Genomic DNA, 25,886 nt, shown 5'->3' with positions numbered 1-25,886 from the left:
AGCAGCCGTCGCCGCCGCCACAGCAGCCGCCGCCGCCGCCGCCGCAGCCGCCGCAGCAGCAGCAGCCGCCGCCCCAGGCCCCCCCCATGGAGCCCGAGGCCCCGGATTCCCGCAAGAGGCCCCTCGAAACGCCCCCCGAGGTGGTCTGCACCAAGCGCAGCAACACGGGAGGTGAGAAAGGGCTGCGGCTCCGGGTGGGGGAGCGGGCAGGGGGCCGCGCCTTTCTCTAGCCTCCTCCCCCCCCCAAATGGCAGGTGCAAGGGCTCTGGGGAGGGGAAGGGCGCCCCTCCCTAGACTGGGGAACGGAGAGGGGAGTTGGGGAGGGAACAGGACCCCTTCTCCCTCTCGCCGCGGCCCTGGGCTGGGAGCTTTGTCTGCGTTGAGAGGGCTTGGGGGGGAGGGGGTGGTAAGTGTCCTTGGGGGCGCGCAAAGGATGGGGGGCGTGGGTGCCTCCGAGCGGGTGTCTCTGTGTCCTTGAGGGGTGTGTGATGTGACCCTTTCGGGGCAGGGGTGTTCCCGGGCTGGCGTGTCCTGGCGGGGGGAGGGGAAGGAGCTGAGGAGGCCTGTGGACCCAGAGCTTCCCAGCCTCCCTCCCTGGGGATGTCCTGAGCAAGGGTTGTCCCGGAGGGAGGCATGTGTGGGCCATGGGCGGGATTTTGCGTGGGGACAAGCTAGGTGGGTGTGTTGGGTGACATGGAGGAAAGGGTGGGTGTGTAAAGCTCAGTGAGAGAATGTGTGGCTGGGACAGGTGTGTGTGTGTGTTCGTGTGTACGTGTGAGCCCTGTAAGGCCTGGACGTGTGACATTAGGGATCATGGATATGACAGGAAGGAGGGTGTGTGTGTGTGTGTGTAAGAGATGAGAGAGGCTGGGCTCCGTGTTTGAGACCCTCATAGGAGTATATGTGACAAGTGCGTGCATGTCACTCCAGAGGGGACTGTGGCAGAGTGTGACACATGAGTGAGAGGGTGTGTGTGACATGCAAGGGGGTGTGTGTGGGCTGCCGAATGGGCCGGCTCTGGGTGTGAGCCATGAGAGGCTGTGTGGATCAGAGGATGGCAGTTCAGTGTGTGTGACACAGGCGTGTCCCGGGTGGGGTGGGACCAGGAGAAGCTGGTGAGGGTATATGACAAGAAAAGAGTGTGGGCGTGACTCCAGAGAGGCTGTGGCTGGGTGTGACACACGGAGGTGTGCAACGGTGACATCAGAGGGGGTGTGTGCAACAAGGGAAGGTGGGTGTATGACAGGGGAGAGACTGGGGGCTCTGTGGTGAAATTCACGAGGGTGTGTAACAAGGAAAGGGAAGGATGGGGGCCCATGTGACAGGGAGCAGGAACGTATGCATGTGACACCCAAGGGGTGGGAAAAGGGAAGGTGTGTGTGTGACACCCAAGTGTGTGTATATGTGTAACAGGGGGCTGTGTATGAAATGGTTGGTGTGGGGATGATTCTGTGTGTGTATGACAAGGGAGTGTGTGTGTGTGTTTGTGTGATGGCTGCATGTTTGACAACACAGAAGGGGTGTGTGTGTAAGACAAGAGGGACCCTCACTGTGTGTGTGTGAAGAGGTATGTGTACCAGAGAATAAAAGCCAAGCTGGGAACTCTAGGTGTATGTCTACCCGTGAGGTAGGGTTTGTCAGGGGACTCAGAGCCCAGCCCGTTAGCTCCCTGGAAGGAGGGAGACCCCAGAGCAGACAAGCCCCTCCCAGCGGTCACCTTGGCCAAAATCTCCGCTTCCTCTGGCCTTTTCCTCCGGATGGGAAAGGGATGGCCTCGGGCAGAGCGCACTCTTCCCACTCCATCAGGCATTGTAGTGGGTGGGGTGGGGACCTCCCACCTCCTCTCCTTGGATGAACAGGAGCCGAGTCTCTTCCTCCCATCCCAGCCCCCTGCCACCCCTGGCCAGGTGCGATAGGAAATGGGGAACCCCTGGCTGCCTGTGAGGGTGTCCAGCAGAAATTGGAGGAAAGGGAAGTTGGGGGAGGGGTGGGAGGGAGTTTCCTGTCCTTCTTCCTGCTCCCCCACCCCCAGCCCACACATGAATGTGTCCCTGCCACATCCTTGCCTCCTTCCTGCCTCACTGCCATTCCCAGTCCTAGGAAGGGTCGGGTACCCAGGCGGTCCCTGAACCCAGCCTGGAGGTCCAGCCCCACCCCTGCTGGGGGGGGGAAGGGGAGGAGGTCTCATCCTTCTCTTAAAGGGGCTGAGATGCTCAAAATCTGAGCACTCAGAGCAGAGCAGCACCACCTAACTGTGATGCTGCCAGGACGGTCAGGTCCAAGTGTTTGGCACCTACTACGAGTCAGGCTCTGAGATATGGGTTAATTTCCCAGTACAACCCTCGGGGCAGATGATTTGAGCTGCTTTTTCAGATGAGGAAAACTGAGGCTTAGCGAAATGAAGCCACTAGCCCGAACTCACACAGCTCATAAGTGGGGAAGCTGGGATCTCTCCAGCCCTGGGCTGCCTGGCTCCAGAGCTCATGGGCTCAGCCACTGTGCATCCTGCCTCCTTCAGCTGTGGGGAAACTAGGGTGAGCCCTTAGGGACCCTCTCCTCCAGACTTTTCCCAGGGGAAACTGAGGCCCAGAGATGTGAAAGGACAGTCCTCCATTTGCAGAAACCCTCAGGGGCAGAGCTGGGCAACCGTCCAGGACTTTCATCTCAAAATTGACGGCTCCTTCCAATAATATTTTCATGTCTGTGGGACACTGGGTCAACCTCACGCCTTTTCTGAGCTTCAGCGTCACCATCTGCCAAATGGGGAAATAACAATAGTTACAGATGACAGCAGCTACCAGTATTCTTGCTTACTGCCTTACATGCAATATTTCATTTAATTCTCCCAACAGTCTATGATGTGATACTACTACTAATAAATAAATAATAATAATAAATTATAACAATGGCTGACAGTTATGGTGCCACAGTGCACCAAAAGTATTAGGGAAAACACTGGGCACGGACCAATCATTTAATAATCCTTACAGTCTGATTATGTTACCCATCTTACAGGTGACACACTGAGGCACAGAGAGCTTAATTAACTTGCCCAAGGTCAATCAGCTAATAAGAGGCAGAGCCAGGATTTCAGCTCAGGAGGCTGGCTCCATTGGATGGGTAGACTCTATAGTGAACCCCAGTTTCAGGCAAGCAAACCAAGACTCAGAGGGGTAAGGGACTTTCTAGGGTGTCACAGCAAGTCGTGCCAGCCTGGGCAGATTGAGCTCCTACCCATGGTGCCAGCCTAGGGGCTGATAGAGGAGACGGTGGCTGTTAAAACTGGCTTCTGGGCATTGTGACTGGCAGGCAGACACCGTTGGGAAGGAGACGAGGCGCTAAGGACAGGAGGGCTTGAATGAAGAGGTTGGATGGAAACTCCAGTTGGGAACTCACTGGAGAAACAAATAATCCCAGTCTGGTGGCACGGTAACAAAGAGTGTCTCCCTTGAGTGCAGATGATAACTCTTTTTTCTTTCTTTGGCCACGCCGTGTGGCTTGCGGGATCTTAGTTCCCTGACCAGTGAAAGCGCCCAGTCCTAACCACTGGACCGCCAGGGAATCCCCACAGATGATAACTCTTAAGCTGCTACTAGAATGGCCCCCATACTCCTGACTGTATTGCCACCTCTGTCAGCCCCATATACACAGAAACAGCAACTCCCCACCGTACACACACACCGCACACCCCAAATGTAGCTTACACCAGCCAGGCCTTGCTCCCAAGATCCTCGATCGTTAACACAAAGTCAGTATCACCAAGGTTAAGAGCCCTAGAATGAGAGCTTCCAGGGTTCATCTCATCGCTGTCATGTGCTTGGTGTGGGACCCTCGGGTGAGTTCTTTCACTGCTCTGAGCCCCAGTGTCCTCATCTGGAAAATGGGAACTGTAAGATGCACCTCCACCTCTCCAGGCTGTTGTGTGGGTTCAGTGAGATTGTATGTGAAGCACACGGCGTCAGGCCTGGCAGATAGTAAGCACTCAATAAACAATAGCTATTATTATTACTATTATTATCATCATCATTATTATTGCTACGGAGAATGTCACATTCCTGATTTACCATCCAATGGTGATTCGCCCCAAGGAAATCATACCCCATCCACCTCTCTCTCACTTGGAAACAATGTCACAACTCAAAGACAGTTGTATTACATTTCTCACATAGACAGGCAGCACCGTCATTCACAGAAAGATGTCACCCACCCAACATCCCATCCCTCCTCAGGGGTCCCACTCCCAACCACACCCCTGCCATCTTGTCTTCCGCCAGTGACATCCTCACAAACTCCCAACGACAATATCAGCATCCCACCCCAGCCTCCTCATACCTCCACAGGACACACCGATGCTTCCACCCCCCCGACCCCCAGACAAGAGCAGGTGCCATGAGTACAACACTCCAACTTTGGTTCCCCCCGAAATATACTGTCACCAAAAAACAACACCTCTGCCGCATCCAATTCTGCCCCCTCTCCCAGATGCAAGCCACCTTTCGGGATCAACTCGGTATAAAGTGCCACTCTTCCCATAGCACCCCACATCTTCTGGGTAGGTTAACATTATTTATGGAGGTAGGGGAGTATTGGTTACTTTTTGGAAACCTTTATAAGCATTCCTGAGGAGGTTGGACACAAAAGGGAAGGGGAGACCAGAGACTCAGAATGACTAGAAAGTGGAAAGGCAGCTTGATCCCAAGGTGGAAATATTGAAATTGCAGCAGAGGGGAACCAGGAGTGCTGAAGTTGGCATCTTCATCTGCTGTCCTTTGTAGAGGGAGCTGCCTGGACCCCAAAGGAAAAGGGAAGGGTGGGTGGGTGGAAAGTTCTGGCATCTAGATTTTGCTTTGGTAGAAGAAAGTACTTTTTCACAGGCAGAGCCTTGGTTTTTCAGACAGGGTGGGATGTGTGAGGTCTGGGGACTCCGGGTTTAGCTGAGGTCACGTGTCTGCCCTTTGCTACAAGGCAGGCTGGCAGATAAAGGCCTGGCTTCTTCCTGGAGGAGGTGGGCTTCCCACGGTGGGAGATGCAAAAGATTCTGAAGAAGAGCAGAGCAGACTGTGGGCTGCCATGGGGACTCCTGGGACTTAGAGTTCTGAGCTTCTACAGGCGAGAGGTCTCAGCTGGTCACTCTCTGTAGGACCCTGGCCTCTGAGGATGGGCCTCCAAACTTCCACTAGTCTGATATAAGGACTGCCAAGCGCCCACAAGTTTGTCCACGGACAAACTTTTTTGGAGGATCATTTTTAGTTTATATCAGTGTGCTTTGGGAGGAAAAAATATAACCAGCCCTTCAAACTCGGACTATTAGCAATGATTTTTTAAATGTCCTCTTTAAATAGATGCATTTACATTTTAAGAGGGAGTGGACTTAAAGGGCATGGACTGTCTGTCTTGTTCCCTGCTATGTCCCCAGGATCTAAAACAAGGCCTGGCACGTAGCAGATGCTCAGGAAGGATTTGTTGGAACGAGGGAGGGAAGAGGGAGAGAAGAAGCAAAGAAATAATGGTACAGAGGGATACAACAAGGGCCAAATTCAGGAAGAGAGTTACAGAGATGCTGGGAGGGTGAGTGGAAGCAGAGCCTCATTTCTATCAGTGAGAAGACATTCCTCCTCCAAAAAGCAGGGAGAAGCCTGGGGAAAGGTGATGAAGGAAGTGGGGTCTCCCCTCCTCCTATTTCCTAACAAAACCCCAAACCTTGGAGGCTCATTTCCCCATTTACCAGTAAGTCTCTCTGACATAGAGCACTTACTGTGTACCAGACACTGTGATGAGAACTTTACCTGTGTTCATGAAATAGGTAATATAATAACGATGATGATGATATCTGACATTTCTCATGTGGTCTGTGTGCCTGAGACCCTCCTAAGTACTTTACAGTTTAACATTTCATTAATGATAATAACTCCAGGAACTAGCGCTCTCCTGACGAGAAAACAGGCCCAAAGAGGTGAGGAGACTCGCCCAAGGCCACACAACCCATCAGTGACAAAAGTTGTACTCAATCTAGGGCTGTTTCTGCCATTTCATTCGGAGATTCTCAGACAAAACCTGAGGAAGTGTGAAGGAGGGGAGTGGGGGGCGTCCCCAGTTTTCTTCGGAGCAGACGATTACCTTCCATCTTCAAGAGGGAAGCTGGGGAAGTGGCTCTGGCTGGAGAAAAGATGGGGAATGAAATCAAAGAAGGAAAGAGGACGGAGTTTTAGTGAGAACACCTTCCCATCTTTCTGAACCTTCCAAAGATGGAGAACTGGCCCCCCATCTCTGTGTCAGGTTGAGGGGCAGGGCTGGCAAGGGGCCACCTCTGTGAGCACAGGGAAGGAAGTAATTTGGGGGGGGAGGGTGTCAGGATGATTGATGGAAAGGCACCCTGGGGGGCTAATTACCTAATAGGCTTAGTGGTCTGATTAGGCAAGTTTAAGAGGATTGCCTTGGGCTAAAGGAAACCCCTTAATTCTGGACCCCTCCCCATGCCTGCAAAGCCACATCCAGCCCTCATACCTCCATCGTCACACATCAGGGAACCCAAAACTTTCGATCTTAAGGGACCAGGTGGAGATGGGCATGACTCCCAGACCCCCAGTCCTGCCCCCACTTTTATTTTAAATTTTAAAATTTTTGGCCGCACGGTGTGGCATGCGGGATCTTAGTTCCCCCACCAGGGATCAAACCCGCAGCCCCTGCAGTGGAAGTGCAGAGTCTTAACCACTGGACCGCCAGGGAAGTCCCACCCTGCCCCCACTTTCAACAGAGCAGTTTCTCTTTTATCTGCTCTGGATGTTGGAGTTTCACGGGAGACATTGAAAATAAGTTTCCTTTGCTTAAAAGAAAAAGTTGAAAAACCAGTGGGGGATGATGGCCTAAGACCTTAAGCTTTGGAAGCAAAATGGCCTGGCTCGTCCCTTCCTTTTCCCAGTGTTTATTGCATGCCTACCAAGCGCTGGGCGCTGCATGAGTCCATGGACACGAGGGCGAGCTTCAGTGACGTGGCCCACACTGGATGACTGTGGTACATCGTTCCGAAGGCATGAGACAGAGGGATCCTTCCCCTCCTCAGGGTTCCAGGAAAGCTTCCAAGAAGGGACATTTGAGGGGGCACCTGAAGGACAAGAGTAATTCACTGAGGGAGGGGAGTTCCAGGCAAAGAGAATGTGCAAAGGCCCTGAGGTGGGAGGGAGGAGGGAAGTTTGAGGAACAAAAAGGAAAATGTGTCTAGTGCACCTGGAGGAAGATGAGGGTGTGTAGCTGGAAATGTGGACGGGGCCAAATCACAAAGTAACTTAGACTCAGAAAGTTCCCGAATGTCTACCCTGGGGGCAACAGTTTGGTTAGAAAGTGGGAAAGGTTAGGCACTTGCCTTGAGACTGCATTAACAAAGGGCTTTACACGTGACCAAGAAAACTGGTCCATAACAAAGAATGACCAAAGCCCCATAAAGGGTCCCTGGTGCCACTTCACCACCTCTAGGTCTTTGAGTCTGTCCTGGAGCACATTGGTCTTTAGCCACCAGCAGGGGAAGGTGTTAAGCATGGGTGGGCGAAAAATGAATCAGAGTTGCATTTGAATCTCAACCCAGCAACTGTCTTGGTGCCCTTGGGCCGGTACCTTCACTGCTCTGTGCCGCTCTGTGCCTCAGTTTCTCCTTATGTAAAAATGGAGCTCATTCTACCCACCTCAGTGGGCGGTTGTGAGGAATGGATGAGATCAAGCTGGCAAAGCACTCAGCAGAGCACCGGGTCAGCAGTGAGTGTTAGAACCTCCGGAGTCCAGCCCTCCTCTCCCCTCCCCCTTCGCTGCTTCCACCAGTCAGATCACCATCACTTCCTGCCTGGACCATTGCAGTTGCCTCTTGCTCTTCCACCCATGCTTGTCACAGTCTGCTCACCTCATGGGCATTAGAGGGATCTTCTTAAAATCTAAGACAGATCACATCCCTCCTCTGCTCAGAGGCTTCCTGTAGCTCTCATCGCACTTGGAATAAAAACCACCTTGGTCCACAAGCCTGAACACTCCACCACTATCTCCAACCCTCTCAGCCCTCATTTCCTCTGACTCTCCTCCTCTCTCACTCAGCCCCAGCAACACTGGCCACCTCTCTCTCACTCAAACAACGCAGGCATAACCCTATCCCAGGGCCTTTGCACTTGCTCTTCTTCCACATAGCCCCATAGTTCTGTTCCCTCCTCCACAGCCCGGAAACAGTGTATCATAATGGTTCAGAGTATGGACTCTGGAGCCAGGTGGGGTTCAGATCTCAGCCCTGCCACCTACTAGCTATGTGAACGGGAGCAATTTCTTCACCTTTGTTTACTTATCTGTAGAATGGGTTTTTTTTTAAAGTACCTTCCTCCTAGCATCAGTGTGAAAATGAAAAAAACTCATATTTGTAAATTACTTGGAACAGAGTCTAGCGCATATTAGGTGCTATAGAAATGTTTGATGAACAAAGAATGCCGCATTCTTGGGGAAGTCTTTCCTGGCCATCGGATCTGACAATGCAGCACCTACACTCCCCTTCCTCTTTCCTGCCTCTTTTTGTTTTCTTAGTACTTACCCCCATCCGACAACGTAAAACATACTGTCTGTCTCCCCCCCTAGAAGAGTGTAGCTCTGTGAGCTCTTGGCTGAATCACCAAAACTCTTTTGGCCTTATTTGCCTTATTTGCGAAATCAGGGAGCTTTGTCTGTTTTCTTCATGGCTGTTTCACTAGAAAGGTGCCAAGCACGTAGCAGGTGCTCAGGAATTATTTGTGGAATGAATGAATAAATGAGCGAATGAAGATCATGACGTGTTTTATTTTCCTACTGCTATTCTCTTGGTCATTGCTCCTCTGTGTTACTACTGTGATCCCAGTGGTTTCCTAGCCCAGCCCATGCCAGTGCCTCCCTGGAGGTACCGTCCAAAGGTGAAGACCCCTCTCCCCTGACTCCCCTCCCCTCTGTGTGCCCCTGCAGAGGAAGGCGAATACTTCCTGAAGGTGCTGATCCCCAGCTACGCGGCGGGCTCCATCATCGGCAAGGGCGGGCAGACCATCGTGCAGCTGCAGAAGGAGACGGGAGCTACCATCAAGCTCTCCAAGTCCAAAGACTTCTATCCGGGTGAGCCCCAGCCCAGCCCTCTTCCTCCGGCCTCCCATCCCTCCCACCTGGGCCCTCTAGGAGGGGGAAGGGCTGCCCGAGGGGCAGTGAGAGTGGTAGGGGGCCTCCCCTCCCCCTAAGGGGACAGAGCTGCCCTCGGCCCCAGGGGCCAGGCCTGAGCAGATGGGGGTGGGGGCAGGGCAAGACAATGGGGCTGCTGCATATTCATGAGCTCATTTGCATGATGTGCTGGCAGATGTGCCCCTTCCCACACACCTGCCCCTTTGGGTCAGTTGGAGGAGCTGGGGGGGGGGCCAAGGAGGCAGGTGTTAGGCTGTCCCTCAGGGCTTGGGGGGCCAGCCATGCATGTTACATAGACCCTCACTCTTTCCCTTTGGATTTCTCTGTCACCCCATCTCGCCCCAATCTGAGTGGCACTGGTTTTCCATCTGTGTCATTCTTTATGTGTCTCTCATTCTGTTTCTGACTTTCCCATCTCTTGTTCCCTTAGGCTCCATTCCCATCGGCTTCTCTCTGTCTCCTCCTGCTCTGCTTTCTGCTGTCTCTCTGGTTCCGTCTGGACATCCCCCATCTCTGTTCTCTTAGCCTCCCAGCCAGTCTGTGTGTCTTGGCTTTTTCCTCTTCCTCCCCTCCTCTTCCCTTCCCTTTCTGTCTTCCCATCTCTCTCCCCATCTTTTCCTTTTCCCCCACCTCTCTTATTCTCACATTGTTCTCTCTCTTCCTCTCCCAACTCTCTCTGTTCAGTCACCCATTCAACCAGTAGTTGGTAGCGCCCCTCAATGGGGTCATTCTTTGCCGGCGTTGCCCCTCATTTCTTTCTGCCCCTGCTTGCCCATCTCTCCCTTTACGTTTCTCTTTTTCTCCTAAGTCTCAGCTTCCTCGTGTTTTTTTTCTTCCCCTCTCTCCAAAATCAGCCCCTTTTCTGCCTCCCCTCCAGCTCTATCTCCCTTCCTTCAATCATAAATTTTTCCAGGCCCCTCCACCCTCTGTAATCTCCCTCAATATCTCTCACCCCTTCATATATCCCTCCCAAGACCTATGCCTGAGTTTTGACATCTAGGAATCCAGGGAAGGCCCCCTGAACTGCATCTCTGGTCCAGCGCCGGTTCTAGTTCATCCGTAATCCCCTTGGATTTTTTAGGTCAAACACCAGAGCTGGAGCCGAGGGTCAGGACAAATTCATATTCTCTCTCTCTCTCTCTCTTTCTCTGTGTGTCTCTCTTTCTCTCTCTCTCTCCTCCCTCCACCCCCCTGCCTCCCATCTCACTAAGCAGCTTTGGCAAGAGGTTTAGAGAACAGTCCAGGGAACCTGGCACAACCCCCTTTTCTCTTCCTCCCTGGCCCAGTTTCCCCCTCACTCCTCTAGCCCACAAGATACGGATGAGACCTCTGCTTGGGACTTTCATCCAAGGACACTTGGTTCCTTGCCCCTGGATCACATTCTGTGACATAACACACGTCATTCCCTCTCAACTCAGTGACACATCCCACTGGCCAGGCAGCCTAGAACCCCAGAGGATGGGACAGTCATTGCCTCTCTCCTGGGCCAAACACTGTTCAAACAAGCAGCGTGAGCCAGCGTCTCTCCCCAGCCCCTGGTTGTGCAGCCAGCCCCGCTCCCCACCCCCGAACTGGAACTTCCAGATCGTACAGCATATGCTGGCTCCTGGCTCAGAGATGCAGGACACAGCTCCCTATATCCTGGTCTTGTCCCTATGTCCCTAGGACTTCCCAGGACCCATGGGAACATAAGAAATGGAGATGCTACTGCTCAAGCATGTGTTCCTCTGCTCCTGGCTGATATACCTTTCATTCATTCATTCAACATATATTCTCTGAGCATCTTCTCTATGCCAGCACCGTACTGGACCGAGATGGGGACACAAGTAGCGACTGAGACACCCCAGCCTAGCCCTCCCGGATCTCACATCCCAGTAGGAGAGATAAACTGAACACCGTTGATGACCTAGAGTGGTCAGGGCTGGGACAGGGAAACCCAGAGGATGGAGGGAGCCCCAGACAGGGCACCTGACCCAGCCTGAGGAGATCAGGAAGGGCTTCCTGGAGGAGGAGGCCAGACTAATAGAAGTGAGCTAGGTAAGGAGCAGTGAAGGGTGCTCCAGGGAGATGAAAGAGCATGTTCAAAGGCTGGGGGCGGGGGTTAGTTTGTTCAGTGTGGCTGGTGAAAGGACAGGTGAAAACTGATAATAGAGAAATTGAAAGGGTCCTCTGGGCCTAGTTGGTTCTGTCACACACACACACACACACACACACACACACACACACTGATGTGTCTACTCCATGAAATAAAAACCTACCTGGCCTTTACCCAAAGGGAGGGGTAGAACACACAAAGGGTGTCCCCTCCTTGATACAGAAACCCCAAGCCCCAGATTCAATCCCTCCAGGTCATACATGGAGAAACTTAGACCCAGAGGAGGCAGGTACCTGCCCAAAGCCACACAGTCTTCCGTGTAGCTCACCAGACATTCTAGTGATTCTAAAACTCCTCCTGATTTTGAGGAGCTGCCTGAAGCCCTGGACCCTAGCCCCAGAAGAAAAACGGACACATACACATTTTAAATTTTTTTAGTGATTTATAACATCTCTGCAGCCAAGTGCAAAATCTTAAGTGACTACTTAATAAATTCGTACATATTCTTTTTTACCATCAAAAATACAAAAGCAGAATTGCAATCATTGTATGCCTCTCCCCACCACACACACACACTCTCCACCCACCCCAAATTTAGCCCAGGGTGGCTCAGTGGTTAAAAGCCCAGACTCTGAAGCCAGACACCTGGGTTCAAAACCCTGATCTTTCACTACTGGCTGAGTGAACTTGGACAAATCCCAGACCTCTGTGCCTTAGTGTCCTTAGCAGCAAATCAAGAATAATAATATTGCCTGCCTCATGTATTAAAGTGAACAAATACATACAAAGTGCTTAGAATGGTGCCTGGTGATTGGTGTTATGTAAGCACCAGCTGTTATTATTAGATATTCTTTCGGGGTTTAACGGAGTCTCCCAAAGCCCCTGTGGACCCTGGTTAAGAACTACAAGTCTGTGAGATCACAGACTCCCTGAGCTGGAAGGAAGCCTCCCAGAGATGGAGAGCTGGGCCACTTCAGTCAGGCTCTCCCTGGGGCCACCCCACCCCCCAGTTCCCACCCTGACCCACACCCTTTCCTATTTACACCCAGACGGAGGCAGCCTGCACGCTGACTCACGCTTGGCTCAGACCAAGCCATTGTTCTGGGGTGGAGGGGAGTAAGAGGAGGAACAGCGGCCCAAAGGAGATGGGGGATGTCATCTACACCAGTGACCCAAGACAGTGACACTCAGACACATGGCGAGACTCGCTTGCCAGGCTGAGGGATGGCAAGCAAGGGGTCAGGGTGGTAACACTAATGTGCCACAATGGAATGCCCACAGGACGCCGGACACTCACCCCCAAGTGTCCCAGACACACAGGCACACGGAGCCTGGCGCACACTCAGGACCTTTTCCAGACCCAGGGAGTATACTGGCCCTGCAGACAGAGTCCCACCCAGGAAGAGACACACACACACACCCCACACACCTAATATGTCCAAATCAGCCGGGCACTCACAGCTTCACCCCGGCCAGGCTTGGTGGAGTCTTCTTTGTCTGGCTGTAATTCAGACACTCAGACACACACACAAATACATCAGTCCTCCAAACAGTCTTACATACTGACCCCTGGGTCTGCCTGTTGGTCTCTTTCTCTTCCTCGTGTTCACACACATCAGTCACAGAGTCTTGCCTGTTTCCTATACACGCACCCTTACACATATATGTGCATTCCACATACCACTCATCCAAGTAGTCTTTTGAACACCTAGGGGTGTCTGGATATCTCTTTCCCTTACACACACACACACACACCCCACACACACACACACAGAGCCATACAATCTCCAAGTGCTATACATTCATCGTACAGCCTCAACGCCACTTCCTGGGATTCTTTGTTTCTTACTCTCAAACCCTCGGGCACACCCAGCTCAGTCTCACAAATAGTGTACATAACCTTGAACGTCACAGCGACACCCAAAGTCTTTCCCCCCACACAAGAGTACACACAAACGTCTTTACTGGAATCACTATGTCACACAGTCTGTTTATATCTGTGTCTCTCCTGCTCTTTCTTTTACACACACACACACACACATAAAGATAATTGAGCCAGTCCTGCCCAAGTATACACATGCACACACACACCACTCACCCAAACAGCCTCACAGATGTACTCACACTGGTCAGTCAGTGTTACCCAGAGTCTCTCTCCCATACACATATATCCCAACATCACCCAGAATTAGTGTCTCTTCTTCCTGCTGCCCGCCCCAATACACATAGTAAGGATGCCCAGGTCAGAACCACAGCCAATATCTGGAGAATTGCCAGCAAAGGCACCCACCTCACCCTGCTTTCTCCATCCCCCTGTCTCCACTCTTCCATGAGTTGCCTTTGCCCCACTCTGCTCTCCCCTCTCCACAGCCTTGCCCTCCCCCACCCCTCAGCCCTCCATCTGGTGGGTCCAGGCAGGCACTCAGGCCTCTCTGCTGTCTCCCCCATCCCCCAGCCCTTCCCCATCCTCTCCAAAAGCCCAGAGGCCGTCGCTGCAGGCTTTCAGGGGTTGCCATGGCAACGGGGCCTCATCCCTAGTCCCCCTGGGGGTGGGCTGAGGACCCGGCCAGCCACACCGATAAGGGGGTTCCAGTTACTGTGGCAACCGTTGCAGGCCTGAGCTCTCGGCTTCTAGAAGGTGGGGAGGGGGGAGTGAGTGAATGGTTGCCAAAGCAACCGAGAGAGCCAGCAAGGACGGGGAAGAGGCAGCTGAGCCCTGTCTCCCTTGCCCAGGGCTGCTGTGGGCATAGCAAAGTACTTAAGCGTCATTCTTCCATCCTCTGGGGTTGTTTTAAGGGAGGGAGAGGAAGTGCAGATAATAAAACAGGGATTCCACTCATTCTCCCAGCTACCCATCATGGTCTGGGAGCCCATGCCAGCTTGCCCAGGCTTACCAAGTGACCTGGGGCCAGTGAGGTCCACTCTCTGGACCTCAGTCTTCTCCTTCCATTAAGTGGGGCCTGTCTCTCAGGAATGCTCCCCTTCCTGTCTGATGAGTGTGCCCTCTCTCTTCTTTGCTCAACAGGAACCACAGAGCGAGTATGCCTGGTACAGGGCACAGCAGAGGCCTTGAATGCTGTGCACAGCTTTATTGCCGAGAAGGTCCGAGAAATCCCACAAGCGATGACCAAGCCCGAGGTGGTCAATATCCTTCAACCCCAAACCACAATGAATCCTGACAGAGCCAAGCAGGTTAGCAGGGGCAGAGGCTGAGTTTCTGTAAAGCTGGTGGGGTTTGAGAGAAAACACTTCTTCCACGTCACTGGATTGCGATGGGGGTTCAATGGGATAATGGCTATAAAACATTTACCAGTTAGATACATGGTAGTGGTTAGTATTATTGTTAGAGAGTCAGCCTAAGGACTCCAGACCTCTTAGAGTGATTTGATTCAGAAAGAGAGTGAAGGTCTGGGAGAATCTGACCCAGACCCCCTTACTTATTCCTCCTTCCTAGGATTCTCCAGATCCTCTTCTCTCTTCCACATCTTCCCATTGTCTCTCAAAACCACCTGCTTCCCACTTCCTGTTCTCACCGGAAGTAACCTCAGTGACACCCCCATCCATAGGCAGAAAATTTTAGAAACAGCCTCCGGTACTCCCTCTCTCCATTAATCACTGAATAGGAGTAGCCACCATTTTGGGGAAAAGGTGTTTCATTGGGCGGGGGCGGGTCCCTCTCCTACACAGCCCTCTCAAGGAGGGATGGAAGGAGGAGGGCAGAGCCTCTCTGTTGCCTCAGTTACCGGGAAGCCGTGGTGTAGGGGAGTGGCAAGGAGCTGATCGATCGCTTCCTGGGCCTCTCCCGTTGCCAAGACCACCATACACACCGGGCAGGTGGGCTTGCTGCAAAGCCCCTGGCAGCACGGTCCTGACTGCGTAGAGGGCCAAGGAGGAAGAGAGCACGGGGTTGGCTGCAGTAAACTCCCCGTTTTCTCTCCCCTTCTCCGCTCCCGTATACATGTGCACGCGATGCACAGGGGCGAGATGACCCGGGCAGGCGGACAGGCCACTTGTGAGGGTTCCTTAACGTCTGCCTAAAAGCAAAGACGAGAGAGAGGGCCTCGGTAAAAGGAAGCTAGAATTCCCGGAAATTCTTTTTGCCCTGAGGTGGGGGAGACCACAGGTCTGAGTTTCTCTGAGCTCGTGGGGAAACAGTGGGCAGAAAGCTCTGGAAGAATGCTTCGGAGCGGAGCGTTCCCCCCAAAGACTGCGGGCTTGGGGCTTGGAGCGCAGCTGCTGTCCTTGGTGCTGAAGCAGCTCTGCTCCTTGCGCCCTGCCAGGCCTCTCCCAAATCCCTTTCCACCAGCAAGCCACAGCTTACCCACAGTTTACAGGGAGGCGAGGATATTGCCTCTTCCCTCCGCCTTGGTCGTGGCCACTAGGGGCTCAGGGTTCATCAAGAGTTTGTACATGTTGTAGGGAAAATGGGGTCAGCGCCATCTGTGCCTGAGCCTCCCTCTCCACCACCTAAGCCACAGGAACTGTGAAATAGCGGAGTCGAAAGGTTACAGAACCAGGACTTTTTCCTCTGCCTTATTACTCCGGGGCTCCAAAGAATGAGAGAGAAAATGGCTGAAGGCTCAGGCTCTGGAATCAGATGTTGAGTTGAATTTTCCTGTGATACTTCTTACCTGTGTGACCTTGAGCAGGTGACTTGATTTCTCCATGTAAAATGAGATTTATTACGCTACCTACTTAAGGGTGGTGGCTAGTGTTCATTAACATTTGAAAAGCACTTATCATGTATGCCTAATGCATAGAAAGTTCTCAAAAAATGTTCGCCGTTGTCGTTACTATGGGATTTTTGAGGCAGGAGGCAGGTCTGTTCCCTTTCTGCCTTGGACTTGCTGTGTTGCTCTGTGTCTTTTTCCCTTCTGTATGCCTCAGTTTCCCTTTCTTTACAGTGGGGAAGCTGGGCCAAACCAGGGCTTATAAATGGAAATGCCTCCAGGATTCAGAAAGGGAACATAAAGGATTGAGGACTGTGGACTCAACATAGACATATCATGCCATCCCTAAAGGGGGCAGCTGCTATTCAGCTTCACTTGATTCTTGCCATTTGGGAATGGGGACAGAGTATTACCACATCTTCCCCATTTTTCCAGAGAAGTCAAAAATATTTTAAATCAACTGATTTTTCAAGGTTGGCTCAGTTTTTAAAACACTGTGTGGCTGTGGGCTGGCTATGGGCTGAGCATCACCAGTTTGCCACCTCTGGGCTAGACCGGTGATTCTCAGCCCTGGCTGGTTTCTGAGTCATCTGGGTAGCTTAAAACACAGATTCCTGAGTCGTGGCCTGGAGCCACTGAATCAGAGTTTCTGGGGAGAAGGCGTGGGGATCTGAACGTGGACTCTGGCATGGGATCAGATCCTGGCTCTACTGGTCACTATCTGTGTGACCTTAAGCAAGTTACTTAACCTCTCTGTGCCTCCGTTTTCCAATCTATAAAGTGTGATAATAACAGTACCTACCTTGTAGGGTTGTTGCTAAAATTACGTAAGTTACTATATGAAAGTATTTAGAAAAGTGCCTGGCACATGGTAAGCACTGTTAACGGCTGCTGCTGTTATTGTTGTTGTTGTTATTATTATTTTTAAATCTCCAGACTTGCAAACCTCTGAAGCAGATGGTCTCTGAGGTCTTTCTGGCTCTAAGACACCTACAATTCTATGGCTCTGTGATTCCAAGATTCTAAACATGTATTATTCTAACAGTCTACTGTTCTAACATCTAAGATTCTGTAGAACTGCATGTGCAGATCTAAGATGCTGTGGTCTTGCAATCTGGGCCTATCATGAAGGCAGCTACTGTTTTCTGAGGTCTTCCCATGTGCCAGGCACTAAGGGATCATTTTAGTCATTGAATATTCTCCATAATTGTATAGAGTAGCTGTGGTTATGTCAGTGTCAGAGATGAGGAAATGGAAGCACAGAGAGGTGAAGGCATTTGCTTTCACCATTTCTTGGCAAACACAGTTCCTTGGATGAAAAGGTTCCATCCTTCCCCCATTGCTCTGAAATGCTGTATCACATACTAAATACCTCTTCACCCTTAGGCCTGGTTTTGTACATTTTTCTGTTCTATCCCCTTGACTTGTCAGACTTCTTTTTTTCCAATGATTTCTTTAAAATAACAGCTGTATTGAGATATAATTCACATACTGTAAAGTTCACCATTTTAAAGTGTGTAATTCAGTGGTTTCAGTATATTCACAAAGTTGTGCATTGATCACCACTATCTAATTCTAAAACATTTTCGCCACCCCAAAAAAAGCCCCATAGCCATTAACAGTCATTTTCCATTCCCCCAGTGCCTCTGCCCCAGCCCCTTCCCACCATTAATCTACTTTTAGTGTCTATGGATTTCCCTATTCTGAATAGTCTATATAGATTGAATGATATTTCTGTGGCATTTTGAGTCTGGCTTCTTTCCCTTAGCATAATGTCTTCAAGATTCATCCATACTGGGAATTCCCTGGCGGTCCAGTGGTTAGGACTCCACGCTTTCACTGCCGAAGGCACGGGCTCAGTCCCTGGTCAGGGAACTAAGATCCCCACAAGCCGCGTGATGCGGCCAAAAAAAAAATTTAAAAAAAGATTCATCCATACTGTAGCGTATAACAAAACTTCGTTCCTTTTTATATGGATATACCACATTTTGTCTATTCATCAATTGATAGAAATTTGGGGTGTTTCTACTTTTTAGCTATTATGAATAATGCTGCTAACGAACATATGTGCGGATGTATGTTTTCAGTTCTTTTGGGTATATACCTAGGGTGGAATTTGTAGGTCATATGATAAATCTACGTTTAACTTTTTGAAGAACCGCCAGACTGTTTTCCAAAGTGGCTGTACCACAGATGTGGGATTTAAATCCAGGTCCGCCCATTGGGATAACAATGACAACCACCATTTCATGTGTACCTACTATGGGCACATATTAATTGCCTGCTCTCATGGCATCCAATGCTTGGCACATAGTAGGTGCTCAGCAGATGTTGCTTGTTTGAATGAATGGGTGATGACGTGCCCATGGGGACCAAGCAGAAACATGACTGAGGGGAGGTAGTCTGGTATAACCTGGCAGAGGTAGGCACTATGTGTCATCTGAAGGGCAGCCATACTCAGTTCTGGCTAATTGTGGCCATGCTTGAATTTCAAGCTCATCATTTCGTGCATGATCTCTATTAGACCTCACAGTAATCCTATGGAAGAGGTATGAATATCCCCATTTTATGGAAGAGAAAACTGAGTTTCCAAAAGATTAGGTCCCTTGCCCAGAATCAGTGGCGGAGCCAGGATCTGAACCTGAGCAGGTGCCTCCAGAGTCCAGGGCAGCTTTTCAGGGATTTGTGTGCAACGGACTGCAAACTGGTGGTCTGGCTGCTACACAGTGGTTCTTAGACGTTTTGAAGTAGTTACCAACATTTAAAAACTAGGACGCTTCACATTTTACAAGTCAGAATTGACAGTTAATCTATAAAACTCATATCAGGCTGAATTTGAATATCACACACACACAGAGACCACCACCACCACCAGGTGAGATGCACCTGGCTGCCTCCACCCAGCCCCATTCCTGCTTGGTCCTTTGGGCATTTCATCATCCATTCTTTCATCCATCCATTCATTCACCCACTCTTGACTGAGTATGTGCCAGGCATTCCTCTAGGCACTGAGAACCCAGCAGTAAACAATACAGACACAAATCTCTACCCTTGTGGATCTTAAATTCTTCCCTGGAGAATCAGAAAATAAGTAAATAAATAAAATGTATAGGATGTCAGAGAGTGAAAAGTATTATGACGAAAAGACAGAGAAAAAGGAAAGGAAGTATTGGGGCCTTTTTTTCTCTTAACTTTTTATTTGGAAAATGTTTAAAGAACGTTACAATGAACTCCCTATACACTGCACTTAGATTCACCAATTGTTAACACATGTTTTATCTCTACACACAAACACACACACACACACACACATGTTGGTTTTTTGTTTTTTTGTTGATCTATTTGAAAATAAGTTGTAGATCTCATGACTCTTCACCTCTAAATACTTCAGTGTGTATCTCCCAAGAACAAGGACAGTCTCCTATGTTATCATATTACTATTATCACACCTATAAAAATTAACACTGAATTCATAATATTATTTAATAAAAAGTCCATATTCAGATTACCCCAAAATATCTTTTATATCTATAAAGTATTTTTATTAAAGATTCAGTCAATGTTCATGCGTTGCATTTGGTTGTTATACCTCCTTAATCTCTTTTAGTCTAGCATAGTCTAGGATATATTTTTGAAGGTAGAGCCAACAGAATTGCTGATTGGATGTTGAGTGTAAAGGAAAGAAAGGACTCCTAAGGGTTGGGACTGAGTAGTGGAAGGATGCATTTCCATATGCTGAAATGAGGAACACCATGGCAGAAACACATTTGAGGAGGAAGATGAGTTCCATTTTGGATTTTAAGTTTGAGGTGTCCACTCAACATCATACTAGAGATGTGAGGTTAGCAGTTGTGAGTCTGGAGGTATCCATGCTGGAGATGTAAAATAAACACAGACAAGCTTTGATAATCAGGTGGTCAGGGAAGGCCTTTCTGGGGAGGTGCATTTGTGCAATGAATGAAGAGAGGGGCGAGCCGTCTTTTCTGGGGAAAAGCATTCCAGGTGAGGGAAGAGCAGGTGCAAAGTCCCTGAGTCTGGGCAGAGCTTGGCAAGTTGGAGGAACAGCAGGGAGTCTGGTGTGTCTGCAGTGGAGTCAGCAAGAGGGAGGGAAGAGTGAAGTCAGAGAGATCAACAGGGAACAGAGCATGTCAGAGCAGTGGTTCTCAGCCCTGTTTGCTTGTTTGAAGGGAACCAATGTCCCCTTTCTCCTACAAATATTTTCCTATGCCCACTTTACTCTCTGAAATTATATATAATATGTCTGTTTGTATAAATAAAAAACATATCTGGGGCTTCCCTGGTGGCACAGTGGTTAAGAATCCGCCTGCCAATGCAGGGGACACGGGTTTGATCCCTGGTCCGGGAAGATCCCACATGCCGCGGAGCAACTAAGCCCGTGCGCCACAACTACTGAGCCTGAGCTCTAGAGCCCGTGAGCCACAACTACTGAAGCCCGCACGCCACAACTACTGAAGCCCACGCACCTAGAGCCTGTGCTCCACAACAAGAGAAGCCACTGCAATGAGAAGCCCGCGCCCCTCAAGGAAGAGTAACCCTGGCTCGCCGCAACTAGAGAAAGCCCGCGCAGCAACGAAGACCCAACGCAGACAAAAATAAATAAATAAATAAATTTATTTGTTAAAAAATCTACATCTATAAGATTTTTTAAAATTTATTTATTTTATTTATTTATTTTTGGCTGCTTTGGGTCTTCGTTGCTGCGCGGGCTTTCTCTAGTTGCGGCGAGCAGGGGCTTCTCATTGGGGAGCACGGGCTCTAGGCGTGTGGGCTTCAGTAGTTGTGGCTCGCGAGCTCTAGAGCTTAGGCTCAGTAGTTGTGGCGCACAGGCTTAGTTGCTCCGTGGCATGCGGGATCTTCCCGGACCAGGGCTCGAACCTGTTGTCCCCTGCATTGGCAGGCGGATTCTTAACCACTGCGCCACCAGGGAAGCCCTATAAGATTTTTAACAATTTTATTGAGATATAATTCACATAAATACATTTGACCCATTTAAAGTGTGCAGTTCAATGGCTTTATTATATTCAGAGTCCGGCATCCATCACCGCAATCAATTTTAGAATATTTCATTTCCTCAAAAGGAAACCTTGATCCCCTTAGCTATCACCCCTCAATCCTCCCAGCTCTCCCCACCCCAGCCCTAAGCCACCACTAATCTACTTTGTCTCTATAGATTTGCCTATTCTGAACATTCATATAAATGGAATTATACAATATGTGGTCTGTTGTGCCTTACTTCGTTCACGCAGCATAATATTTTCTAGGCTCATCCATGTTGTAGCATGCATCAATCCTTCATTCATTTAAATTGATTGCCAAATAATATTCCATTGTACGGATGTACATTTTCTATATCCCATAAGACTTTCAAATAAAGGAGAGATGAAAGGAAGGTTATTTGTTATAAAATAAGGGGAATTTTAATATGTAAATACTCAGCCAGGGCCACAGTAGAATAAATAATGAAATAGTCAGCTGCTCGCACCTAATGTGGCCTGAGTGAGACAGAGCGTAGTATTGGAGACTTAAATGATACAGGTGGCATTACTACTGAGGTCATGGTTTTCTTTTTTTTAATTGAAGTGTAGTTGATTTACAGTGTTGTGTTAATTTCTGCTGTACAGCAAAGTGATTCAGTTATACATATATATATATATATACATTCCCTTTTATAGTCTTTTCCATTATGGTTTATGACAGGATATTGAATATAGTTCCCTGTGCTATACAGTAGGACCTTTTTGTTTATCCATTCCATATATAATAGCTTGCATGATGTCATGGTTTTCTAAAATGATGAACGACTCTTGGTAAAATTCAGAACAAAATAAAGTACAATCTTCCCTTGATCTACCAATAGTTACATCCCTGGAAATTTCAGTAGATCTTAAAACCGTGCAAAAGAAAAAAATACTTGGTACTTACATGTATCATGGGGCTCAGTTCTGGCTGCGAGATTTATAAGCAGACTTCTCGCCAACATGAATGTCCAGGGGGACACTCAAAAGTTGTACAGGACCTGGGACTGTTCTTCATTGTGAGGAACTGACTCACATTACGGGGTGCAAACATCCCTGACCCTGCCCACTGAATGCCCGCATCTGCCCCCAGTCATTGCAGACAACCAAAACCACTCCCACAATTTTCCTAACACCCACAGGGTCTGGCTTGGGGGTGGAAAGGAGAGGCAGAGATGAAAGCTTCAGAGGGTAGAATCCACAGGTCTGAGGGGACGTGAGAAGGATTGAGAAGGAGGAATTTGTGTGTAAAAATGCTCTTGGAGATGTGAAAGGAGACATTTGGTTTTGAAATATCCCCACTGGAATCAGGATTGATACGGGGGCTTCCCTGGTGGCGCAGTGGTTAAGAATCCGCCTGCCAATGCAGGGGACATGGGTTCGAGCCCTGGTCCGGGAAGATCCCACATGCCACGGAACAGCTAAGCCCGTGCACCACAACTACTGAGCCTGCGCTCTACAGTCTGCATGCCACAACTACTGCGCCCACGTGCCACAACTACTGAAGCCCGCGCACCTAGAGCCTGTGCTCCGCAACAAGAGAAGTCACGGCAATGAGAAGCCCACGCACCGCAACGAAGAGTAGCCCCCGCTCGCCGCAACTAAAAGAAAGCCCGCGCACAGCGACGAGGACCCAAAGCAGCCAAAACTAAAAAATAAATAAATTTATTAAAGAAAGATCCGATTTGTAGCTGCAAAGGATGGGCTGCTCTACAACTGAGAAGGGGGACCCTCATATGTAAGTGACCAATTTTCTCCATCTTCTCTGATGTAAGCTTTTTTTAATCATCATTTTGCAGATAAGACAACTATATTAGATTGCTAGAGCTGTCATAACAAAGTACCACGAACTGGGTGGCTTAAACAACAGAAACTCATTTTCTCACAATTCTGGAGGCTAGAAATCTGAACTCAAGGCATCGGCAGTGCTGGTTTCTTCTGAGGCCTCTGTCCTTGGCTTGTAGATAGCCACTGTCTCTCTGTCTTTTTTTTGCGGGGCGGGGGTCCCCGCCGCACAGCTTGCAAGATCTCAGTTCCCTGACCAGCGATTGAACCTGGGCCACGGCAGTGAAAGCCTGGAATCCTAACCACTAGGCCACCAGGGAGCTCCCCCTCTCTGTCTTCACATGGTCCTCCCCGTATGTGTGTCTGTGTCCTAATCTCCTCTTCTTATAAGGACACCAACCATATTGGATTAGGGTCCACCCTAATGACCTCACTTAACCTTAAATGCCTCTTTAAAGACCCTATCTCCATATACAATCATATTCTGAGGTATTAGGGGTTACGACTTCACCATGTGAATTAGGGTGGGAGGGGACAGCAATTCAGCTCATAACAACAATGAAGAGCTTAAGCGAGGTGACCATGTCATAAGGTGGAAAGCACAATGGAGCAGGAATCCACAAGGCTGGATTTCAGTTCCTTCGCTGTCTGGGTGACCTTGGGGCAAGTCCCTTCACCTCTTAGGCCTCAAGTGGCTCATCTGCAAAGTGAGACTAATGATGCCTTTTCTGGGGCTGAGAGTCGGAGTACTTAATGATATAGAAGGACATGGGCACCAATGCAAGATCGGAGAGGGGTCCTGGAGGGCTCCCACTGGGTTAGTCATTCAGCTTCTAGGTGCCGGATGGAAGGGAGGTCCCAGATGGAGGGGAGGTCCCAGGGGTCCCAGGAACCGGGTGGCTGAGAGGCTACTAAGGAGAGATGGAGTACTAGCTCCTTTTTTTTTTTTTACCAATGAATATGGAAATATTTCAATATTTCTAACCAGTAGAATCATACTGGTGCACATCAAGGGGCGTGCTGGGCCTGATTTTGGACATTTGAGAAGCGGGGTGGGAAATGACTTGAGATGGCAAGTCTTAGACTAATGTTGCCCTTCAGTCTCCGATTACCGCCCTAAAAACCCTCCCTCTGGCTCCCCACGCAGGCCAAGCTGATCGTCCCCAACAGCACGGCGGGTCTGATCATCGGCAAGGGGGGCGCGACAGTGAAAGCCGTGATGGAACAGTCAGGTGCTTGGGTGCAGCTGTCCCAGAAGCCGGAGGGCATCAACCTGCAGGAGCGCGTAGTGACGGTCAGCGGCGAACCGGAGCAGGTGCACAAGGCCGTGAGCGCCATCGTGCAGAAGGTACAGGAAGATCCCCAGAGCAGCAGCTGCCTGAATATCAGCTACGCCAACGTGGCTGGCCCTGTGGCCAACTCCAACCCCACCGGCTCGCCATACGCCAGCCCCGCTGATGTGCTGCCCGCCGCTGCCGCTGCCTCGGCCGCTGCCGCCTCTGGCCTGCTGGGCCCGGCGGGGTTGGCGGGCGTGGGAGCCTTTCCTGCCGCCCTGCCCGCCTTCTCGGGCACCGACCTGCTGGCCATCAGCACGGCGCTTAACACGCTGGCCAGTTACGGCTACAACACCAACTCCCTCGGCCTGGGCCTCAACTCGGCTGCAGCCTCTGGGGTCCTGGCCGCCGTGGCCGCCGGTGCCAACCCTGCCGCCGCCGCCGCTGCCAATCTCCTGGCATCCTACGCCGGTGAAGCAGGGGCCGGGCCAGCCGGCGGAGCTGCTCCACCTCCACCCCCGCCGCCTGGAGCCCTGGGGTCCTTCGCCTTGGCCGCGGCCGCCAACGGCTACCTCGGGGCCGGGGCGGGCGGCGGGGCGGGCGGAGGGGGCGGCCCGCTGGTGGCCGCTGCGGCCGCAGCGGGGGCGGCTGGGGGCTTCCTGACGGCGGAGAAGTTGGCGGCTGAGAGTGCCAAGGAGCTGGTGGAGATTGCGGTGCCTGAGAACCTGGTGGGAGCCATCCTGGGCAAGGGGGGCAAGACGTTGGTGGAGTACCAGGAGCTGACAGGCGCCCGCATCCAGATCTCCAAGAAGGGAGAGTTCCTGCCAGGCACGCGGAACCGGCGGGTCACCATCACGGGCAGCCCCGCGGCCACGCAAGCCGCTCAATACCTCATCAGCCAGCGGGTCACCTACGAGCAGGGAGTGAGGGCCTCAAACCCCCAGAAAGTGGGATGAGGCCTGTGGTGTGTGCTCCCACCCGGCTCCTGTCCCTCCTTCTCCTCCTCCTCCTCCCCCTCCTCCTCCTCCTCCCCCTCCCCCTCCCCTGCCCCCCAACTCCTGACCTCAGCTCGGTAGAGTCCTGCTCCTCTTGGGATGGGGCTGGGGTAGGCCTGACTGCACCCCCCCTTTCTGGTAGTCATAGGCAGGATTGAGTGATGGCTGGGGATGGGGCCCAGAAGCTCCCTCCCCAGCCCTGAACTGACCCCTTCTTCCTTCCTCCCTATGCTTGACTGGGCCTGACCCTCCTCTCCCAGGGCCCAGGTCTGTGTGATATCTGTATATATTGCATTTTGTTGATTTTAATAGAAAACAAAGCGTTATTTTCTCTTTCTTTCCCTCCTTTTTTTCCCTTCCTTTGATAAGGATTTTCCCCCCTTTTATAAGTTTTTGTTTCCATATGGGAGGAGGGGAGGGAGCCTCTGGGTCACCTAGAAAGAGGGGCCGCCCCAAAACAACACCCCGCCTCTCCTGCTTTCAGCTCCGGATCTGAGGGACCTGATGGGAGCAGAGGTAGCAGAGGAGTCTGAGTTGAAGTGGGGCATTTGGAGCAGGGACCCCAGAGTTCCCAGATTTTCTCAGCTACTCTCCCCTCACTGAAGTTGCCCCTCCTAGGTGGGACTTTTTTCACTTTTTTGTTGTCAGGTTGTATGGGGGGAGGGGTGCGGTGCTGCTGGGAATGAGGCCGGCTCTGGGATTGGGCCAGTCCGGTGGGCAAGACTCTGGCACAAGGCTGGAACAACTTCCTGTGGCATCTCCTATGGTTTTTCCTAGAGTAATGGGCATGAAGGTCCCTGTTGTGCTGTCACTGAGTCAAGTACTTTCTGGGGTGCCTCTGGCACTCCCTATGATGTCACAGGAAGTAG

At 50.8% G+C, this 25,886-nt stretch overlaps 1 protein-coding gene across 1 annotated transcript; it reads left to right on the top strand.

The window, feature by feature from the left end:
* NOVA2 (NOVA alternative splicing regulator 2) lies at nucleotides 1-25,358 on the top strand. The gene is made up of 4 exons (XM_061173276.1): nucleotides 1-171; nucleotides 8,959-9,102; nucleotides 14,283-14,449; nucleotides 23,896-25,358. The coding sequence occupies exons 1-4, from the start codon at nucleotides 87-89 to the stop codon at nucleotides 24,976-24,978; spliced, it is 1,479 nt and encodes a 492-aa protein (XP_061029259.1). The 5' UTR covers nucleotides 1-86; the 3' UTR covers nucleotides 24,979-25,358.
* Nucleotides 25,359-25,886: the final 528 nt, after the last annotated feature.

Source organism: Eubalaena glacialis, chromosome 18, assembly GCF_028564815.1.
Source record: "Eubalaena glacialis isolate mEubGla1 chromosome 18, mEubGla1.1.hap2.+ XY, whole genome shotgun sequence".
Classification (NCBI taxonomy): Eukaryota; Metazoa; Chordata; class Mammalia; order Artiodactyla; family Balaenidae; genus Eubalaena; species Eubalaena glacialis.
The sequence above is the reverse complement of the archived record's forward strand: the minus strand, read 5'-3'. Positions and strand labels throughout refer to the sequence as shown.

Coding starts and splice junctions, on each gene's coding strand:
- NOVA2 (XM_061173276.1), top strand. CDS start 87: ATGGAGCCCGAGGCCCCGGATTCCCGCAAGAGGCCCCTCGAAACGCCC. Junction 172..8,958: donor CAAGCGCAGCAACACGGGAG/GTGAGAAAGGGC, acceptor GTGCCCCTGCAG/AGGAAGGCGAATACTTCCTG. Junction 9,103..14,282: donor GTCCAAAGACTTCTATCCGG/GTGAGCCCCAGC, acceptor TTTGCTCAACAG/GAACCACAGAGCGAGTATGC.